The 8860-nt window shown below is 38.6% G+C and overlaps 1 protein-coding gene across 1 annotated transcript in view; it reads right to left on the bottom strand.

Moving 5' to 3' along the window:
- The window catches only part of LOC119424522 (astrotactin-2), a 320640-nt gene that overhangs the window by 41505 nt on the left and 270275 nt on the right, over positions 1 to 8860 (bottom strand). Inside the window, exon 18 of the mRNA XM_037692008.1 lies at positions 559 to 692. Coding sequence (XP_037547936.1) covers positions 559 to 692 — 134 coding nt within the window. The remainder of the gene's footprint in view (positions 1 to 558; positions 693 to 8860) is intronic.

The following is an 8860-nucleotide window of genomic DNA, read 5'->3' as shown; positions in this document are numbered from 1 at the left end:
GTGACTGGAGTTCTGCGGTAATCTGTAGTGATCAGTATTGAGCTAACACAAATCCCATTCATTTACTTTTATTATTTTCTAGCAAACTGTAAACTTGAAACTGCTCATATTGTCTAAAAGTTATGCTTTTCACCATTAGAATTTTTAACCTTTCCTCCTCGGCCCAAATCATACTATATCTACCTAACCTTCATGTTATACTTTTTATTGCATAAATGAAATACTTTGACTCTAAAGTTTTTCCATTTTAACCTACATTCCAGAACTTCTCTTGGCAACAATCGATGGACAGGATGACTCACAGAAGCCTCAAGATTATTATTAGGACACCTTGAATGAGAATAATTTCCTTTTGGAGGAGTGCAAGGACCAACTCACAGTTATTAGGACTTCAGGGACTGGGTTTGACTCTACAGTTTTCTCAAGTATCGCAGGAATTAGTAGACACAGATACAGTATGTGTGTAAAAGTGTGTGTATTCACAGGCAATCTATACATGTTTGCAGAAAACATATTTGTCTATGAATCCCCAAGTTTATTGTGTCATTTCACACTTACGTTGGCTGCTTGAGGGGACTGCAGTTGGGCAGTCCATCTTTACTGAAGGCACTCAGGTCACAGCGACACCAGTTATCAATGACATCACCCTTTCCAGCACACCAGTATGAGCTCATTGTGGCGCTCTTGAAGGCCTGTAAAGGGTAACAGGTGAGAGAAATGCAATTATCTCTTAGAACATGTGCTCGCTGTCCATCTATGCTTATCCCATCCCACCTACTATCCAGCTCACCCTTTCCATCAGTGTCATCCAAACTCTCCAATTTTCCACCTAACATACTCTTTCTTGTTTAAAAAAAGTATATTAATTAAGTATGTCTACCAAAGCTATGATTCGTGTAATAATTCTGAATTCATCAAAAATTTTCAAACCTTAAAAAAGGTGAATCTTACACTTTCCTACATGCAGAGTGACCTTTTAATTCCCACCTTTCCCAATTACTGGAAGGCAGGAACATCTCAGCAGCACCAACAAGCTTACAGTGTGATATCATCAATGCACTGTGACTTTTATGATGGAGATGAGAGTGCAGTGACACTCCTCACCTCCCTCAGTCTATGTGCTTTGTGTGTGAGATCTGTTAGTGTTGCTGGCAGTTTGACTGTGAAGGGGATGGAGGGGGAGGGTAGTGAGATATTAAGTGGTGACATCATCTCCTAAAGGTCTATTTGTGCTACTTTATTAACAGGCAGAAGAAAAACAAAAATCAAAGGTAAAGGCTCAGTCATCCTCTAAAAGGCAGCAAAACACCAATACAACAGTCAAAGCTGTGAAATATGTAATCAGGGTTTTCCCTAAAGCCACAAGCATGATATATAGTGACTACTGGTAGTAGAGAGTTTGGAAGCACTCTTGCTCTCCCTGCCACACACCCTGGATCAATATAGCTCGCCATTATTTATATGCTTTAACTGGTCAGTAGTGCTGTCTTATGCATACTGCTATGGAGATGTGCTTAATTATGGTCACAAAAAAACATGGCCAAGACAGTGAAGCACGTGAATACATTATCATTGGGTAACAGGCATCCAGCAGACATCAGACTTCTTTTCCCCCAATACATCATGACATTTACTATCTGAAAGCAAAGCAAACGAAAAGAAGAGACACGTAACTTTAAAATAAATCCTCATTTAATATTAACCTTTATTTAACCAGGCAAGTCCCATTGAGATCATAGATCTCTTTTACAAGGGAGGCCTGGGCCTGAAGGCAGCCTAACATGCATGTTTTTGGACTCGTATGCGATAGAAGCACACACACAGACACACAAACACACACACAAGTTAGAATACATTTTCACACTTTTGTAGACGAAATGTCAGAAAACTTTGCAGTGTTGATTTGTACCAGTGGCATTTGAGATTACTCTGTGCTAATTTGTGACATAAAAGGCAGAATTTAGACCAAAAAAGAGCCAGAGCATGAACTCAGAAGCGGATGTTAACATTTCCACAACACAGCATTGTTAGCTGTGAAGAAAGCTCAGCAGACTTTCATGGGAACTGACTCTTTTTAATACCACTTGCTTTCACTCCAAGGCAGAGTACCTCAAGAGTGCAAGTGGCCTAAATGAGCAGCGGAGGAAAGATTGAGGGGGAAAAAGAGGGTGAGGCTGGAGAGACCATGGAAAATAAGACAATAAAAAAGCAACAGGATGAAGAAGAAAACAAAGGTGTTAAAAAGGGCTCTTAAAGCTATCCCTTACTTTACTACAGGGAAAATCCCTCTGAAATCCCAGTTTTCTCATTAAACCCATCGGTGTATGAATGTGATAAAGCTCTGATTAGTCTCTTTAGAATGATTTGTTCAATTAGCTTTGTAGAGATCTAGTAGAGTGCTGTATGAATGGGTAAATGAGGACACAGATTGTAGTGTAAAGTGCTTTGAGTATCTCGATAAGATAGAAAGGCGCTATATAAGTACAGTCCATTTACCATTAAACTGTATACCCTGCAAAGTAAGTCACTCTAAATGAGCTGGCAGAATGAGATGACATAGGGGTAAGGACAGTTACAAAGATATAAAGTAATTCCACCGAAAATCAAAAAAGCCTTAACATTTCTCCCTCCTTGCCCAGACCCATGTGGCTGACTGCCGCCAGAATAACACAACAGGATCCTTGCCACCTCATGTCAATGGGAAGCAGACCACAGATAAAGGCATTACAAAAATCTTGGAATCTTGGTCTATGCACGCACAACGACTAGACAAATATGCAAAATGACCTCCAATACAAAGGGCAAAAGAAAGAAACACCACAGGACACCACATGCGTTTACCACCATCAGTTTCTTAGAAAAACCTCATATGGGTATGTGCGCTTGATTGCATGGCTGCACATGTGAAAAACAGACAAAGCGATTACCACTGTGTTTATGTTTAAAGAGTAACGCAAGCCAGTCTCCACTGGGTAAACAGGGAATCTAATTGTGGTTTAGGGAATGAGGTGGGGAGTTGTGTGTGTTGGTGTGTGTATGTAGGGGGATGTTCATGGGGCAGAGGAGGTAAAATATAGATGAAGGTTTACAGAAAGGAAAAGAAAAAATAAGTGGTATTGTTTATATATAAAATGATAATGTGTCAAATGTCTGGTGTTGAGGACAGCAAAATTCCCTAACAAGAAAAAAGAAAAGAAAAAAGTATTTAAGAATAAATCCTACATAAAACAAAAAAACGTAACATTTTGGATTGGCTGAAAGTGCATTTTATTTCCATCTTGCTGTCTCGGTCATCTCGGTTGCATTTCCAGTACAGCTCATCATGTCTGTTCACTTCACCTAGCACAACAGGGATGTTTTATATTGTTTCTAAAAAACATTTAAACTCAGACATTAACGCAGCTTCAACTACAATACATTCCCATCTGAACTGACAAAGCTAACTCCAGGATGGGATGAAAAAAAGTGCAATCTGACGTATAACAAACTAATATCAGACTCATTTTCTGTCGCCTATATTTTAAAGAAAAACAATAAAATGTCTCTTAATTTTGTGAATATATGTAACTGTAACAGCTTTTAATTGAATTGGGTCAGCACACTTTTCTGCTCTCAGATGTGCCTAAGACAGAAAAGTAAAAAAAAAAAAGTATGAGAGATAGCATCAAAGTAGCAAAACAAAGCAGTTTAGAATGATGAATGAAATATTATTTTCTGATTGTTTTATATCAGTTATAATCTAAGGTATAATGTAAGCCAAATTACTCTAATTTGAAAAGTAAGTTATTTGAATTTATTTGGGCTGATAAACCTCTTCATTTATGTGCATCTTTGGTAACGGACAGAACAATTTCAAAACTCATGTCTGCAAACCAGCAAAGTCATTTTCAGCAATAAATGACAAACATATATTTTTTTCAATTTTTCTGTTCCAGGGCACCAATTAAAACAGCCACAGTCTTCTTAGTATGTGTTTCATTAACAGATTTTATGTATGAATGAATCAACCATGCTTCGTCAGTCGTGTGTGTTTTTCCAGAACTGACATCATGAAAGTTCACCATACTGGCTTTATTCATTAAAAAGCAGCCCTTGTAACATATTCCCACAGAGTTTTGGAGTGATTCTAGATATATATGTCACAGTTTCTGATGTTCTTAACTTTACACTGCTATTTAACTACCAGTAGATGCAACTGCAAGACTTTAGTACAACAGTATTAAAAATAGTTGGAACACACCCTAACCTAATTTCCCTACTGTATACCTTTATCTTTAATGGATATGCAACAATTTTTTTGGCTAACATAAATATTAAGGTTCTTGCAAATACATTCTGAAGGATAAAAGTTCAAGGTAGTTTAATTAAAATGCATCTAAAGATAGCATTTAACAAAAGGACAATAAATTTTTGACCAACCACATATCTTCCAAGTCTGTCAAAATTGCAAAATGGCTGACATATCAGCTGCAAAATACGAGCCGTTGTGACAGAATGTGCCAACACGTCTGTGGTATGGACATATTTTAACATACACAATGAGAGCAGTTTAGTAGCTATTTGCAACATTCACAATTTTGAGTGTTTTAGTTGTAGCAATAGAGCTTCATTCAATATCACCAGTTTAACACGTTTATCAAGAGTTTACCTAGCTAAAGCTAGCATGGCTAAGCAACGTAGTTTAAAGGAAAATCTAAAGAGAAGAGACAAGTTTTCATGGGACAGTGATAAGGCAAAAGTGATGAATGAGTAATTGAATTTATCACTGGATGACCAACCCATTGCTAGGAAGAAAAAAAATAGCATTCCATCACATTTTGATTAGCCTCTCAATAGTAATCAATAAGTGCTACCTGAGCAGTAAAAAATGGTTTGTCTCACCTGATGTACATTTTATTTTCTTGTTGAATATACAAAAACACTAATAAACTTGAGTAACAACATAAACAAGGTTTTATTACTGTGATGAAGAGCTACTGAACTGTTAAGCACATGGTAATTAATTTTTAATTATTTTAATGAACTTGTATATATCTTTGAGTCTGTGCTGTAATAAAATGCAAAATACTACTTTGTACATGCATGGATTGAGAATATCAAACAATCCATTATACGGGGAGTGGTGGCGCAGAGGTTAGAGAGGTGGGCTTGTGATCCGAAGATCGCCGGTTCACGCCCCGGCCCCGACAACATCAAAATTGTGGGTGGGGTAGGTGAAACACCCACACTTGCCCCCACCCTCATTCGCCCCACTCTGGGCCCATGAGCAAGGCCCTTAACCCCCACCATGTGCTCCCTAAACAGGTCTCTCTTGAAAATGAGTTCTCGTGGCTCAATGAGACTAACCTGGATAAATAAAGGCTAAATGAAAAAAAAAAAAAAATTATTTAATGGATTTAGTGTCAGGGACACAAATTTTTTCATAGAAACATCCATACAGCTTATGCATTTTCCAGAACACTACTGATTCATATCTTACTACACATTCTTCGCTGACTACATAAAGGCAAGGAACAGATCCATTAACTATGGTTCATATTAGAATACCCAGTGTTTGACCAACAGAAATCTATCAGAGCCTTGGTTGTGAGAGCAGAAGACCGTTGATGTGCAGCAATGAAACATTTGCTTCAGGAACAGAAGATGCCAATCTTGTCGCAAATGACACAAGGGTATGTCAAATCACAAAGCGTTCACAACTAGGGTAATCTCTGTTGACTTTACCATTATTGAACAATCAGAGATTAAAACTGATCCCATTCAGCTTTATTTAAAAAAAATCATCAATAAACAAGACCCGTTACAATCAGCAATTCTGCCACACAAATTTATACGTCTTGATGTCATTTAGTACCGTTAGACTCAATGTCACCAAAATCTAATGTGAACCTTTCACTTTCGTAGAACTGCGTCGTGACTTACAAGAAGGCAAGTGAGGCCATTGTGACCTCCTTAATGTATTAATTTGTTTGTCTAGTCTATGCTGACCAAATTACTGTCTGTATTCAGAGGCTAATACACAAAAACACTGGCCAGCTGGCCCACAGTATTGATTTATAGGATAATCACCAGTAGTGGAATACAGTCTAAGTCAGAACACACAGCACATCATTTGTGTGTGTGTGCACACGCACATGCGCACATCATTGCATTTAGGTGACTTTTCCAATCATTCAAGGGTAATGGTGTTAAAAAGAAGCCAATGGGTTGCTTCTAGGAACCTTATCAGAAGTAGCACTTCCAGGAAATGGAACTCAAAGGGCAGCTTGAGGGTTGGTTCATCCAGAGGTTGACATGAGAGTGATGTGTCATATGAAAACCCTAAAACATCATGAAGTTCCTTTTTTGTAATACCAACTCTGTCTGAAAATATTCTAAATGAATCTGAACTGTCTAGCAACATAAATTGATAGGTAGTCTGCAATTTAATCCCATCAAATAAATATCAAAATAGCTGAAACAATCAAAAGCCAAAATACAATATCCATCCATCCATTTTCTTTACCCGCTTATTCCATTTCGGGTCACGGGGGTCGCTGGTGCCCATGTCCAGCAATCACTGTGCGAGGGGCGGGGTACACCCTGGATGGGTCGCAAGTCCATCACAGGGACACACAGAGACAAACGAGACAAACAACCATTCACTCTCTCACTCACACCTAGGGACAATTTAGAGTTACCAATCAGCCTAACATGCATGTTTTTGGACTGTGGGAGGAAACCGGAGTACCCGGAGAAAACCCACGCATGCACGGAGAGAACATGCAAACTCCACCCAGAAAGGCCCTTGGACCGGGGTTTGAACCAGGGACCTGCTCGCTGAGAGGCAGCAGCTCTACCAGTTGTGCCACCGTGCTGCCCCAAAATACAATATGAATAGCATAAATGTGAAAATTAAAATATGCAAAAAAAAGTACAAACTTCAAGTAGGCAGTCTCTTACAATACAAGTTATGGGTAGGGGTTGCAGGTCACGCTATCAAAAAGCAAGGAAAAAAAAGCTAATTGGTTTTATAAAAAAAAACCTGTAATGTGACAACAAGACAGGGGAGACCCTCTGTACCTCTGATCTTATCCATCCTTTTCACTCCTAAGGAGAACCTCAGCATCTTCATTTCTGTCACTTCCAGTTCTTTCTCTTTTCTTTTTGTCAGTGACAATGTCTCCAAACCATACAACATAGCTGATCTCACCACTGTCTTCTAAACTTTTCCTTTGACCTTTTCTGCCACAAAAACCACTCTGCCATATCTCCTATATATTTCCAAACCTCCACTGTATGTCATCAGGACCTACAGCTGTCCCCTTCTTCATTTTTTCCAGAGCTTTCCAAATTTCTCACTCACTAATCTTTCTCCCTTCCTGGTCCACTGTTTCTATGACCTATACTTTTCTTTTTCCCTCTTTCTTTTCCTTCATTAGCTCCTCAAAGCACTTCTTCCGTCTTCCTATCATACTACCAAGCTACCTGCTCTTCACTATTCCACTACCACGTTTCCTTATCATCTATTCTCTGTTCAGATGACACAAAGTACCTTCCTCTCTCTTTAATTACTGTTGCTGTAGTAGCCCTGTCATCTGGAAGCACTTTCTTACCACCCAGAGCCTTTAATAGCTCCTCTCTGAACTCCTCACAACATTTTTCCTTCCTCATCTTCCACCATTTGGTCTTCTCTGATTTTATTATTTTTATCATCTTCACAACAGTCATACACACAACCATCTGATGCTGTCTGGCCACGTTCTCCCCTACCACAACCTTACAATCCCCAATCTTCCTCAGGTTTCTGTCGCTGCATCATGTCAGCCAGCTCTCTACCTTTAGCAGTCATTGTCCCCACATTTAGAGTTGCCACCCTCAGTTCTACATTCTTGTCTTTCCTCGTCTCCCTCTGTTTCTAGACATGTTTCTCTCCTCGTGGTCTTCAACTAACAGTAGCACAGTTCCTGCCAGCACCCTGCTTGTCAACAGCACCAGTGGTGGTCGTTGTTAACCGAGATCTTGATTGATCCAGTATGGAATCAATTATTGCATGTTAGTTTTGGCAAAAGTATTTTACGTAGGATTCTCATCCTGACTCTGCAATCACCATTTACCCAGGCTTGGGACCAGCACAAGTGTTACACTGGCACGTGCTCCCAAGTGGCTGATTTAAACGTGTTTTATAAAATAACATATAATCTCTCTATCCAATTTGTGCATGGCTAAACTTAAATATTAAGTGTTTAAATTGTTTATTCCCCCAAAAGACTGTCTGAATTGAATATACTTTGCATCTCACACCAACTTTACTCATGTGCCTAATTTTGCTATAGTTCTTCCGCTTAGCTACCTTTCATCTGTCCCACTGTTGGTGACAGTCATTTTGAATGGCTGCAGTACAAGTGGAAGCACAGCTGCATAGAACTTTCTGACCCATTAGACTCAGAACCAAGTTGTTCAAAAGGCTCACTATAATTCAGACACGGGAACACAGGACTCAGAAACCCTGGCAAGTACTACAGGTGTTAACTTGTTTATTTATGGATTAAGATATTTTTTGCTGGCATCAAACAGTTTGTGGGAGCCACTGTATGTGTTTTCATGCACAACTCTGGTCTTTCTTTCTCAAGTCAAAATCTAATTTTACATCTGGTACAAGTCAAACTTAAGACTAAGTTTAATAAGGTCCAACAACAGAAAGTTTCATGAAGTCAAACCTATTCTTCCAAATCTAATGTCAATTTGTATTTAAATTTCTTGGCAATAAATAATTATTGAGGCATTTGCTGGTTAGACAGTCTATGTATTATACAGTAATCAAATTAGTCTAATAATAATAATAATAATAATAATAATAATAATAATAATAATAATAATA

Source organism: Nematolebias whitei, chromosome 18 (assembly GCF_014905685.2).
Source record: "Nematolebias whitei isolate Nwh7 chromosome 18, NemWhi1, whole genome shotgun sequence".
Taxonomy (NCBI): domain Eukaryota; kingdom Metazoa; phylum Chordata; class Actinopteri; order Cyprinodontiformes; family Rivulidae; genus Nematolebias; species Nematolebias whitei.
The sequence above is the reverse complement of the archived record's forward strand: the minus strand, read 5'-3'. Positions and strand labels throughout refer to the sequence as shown.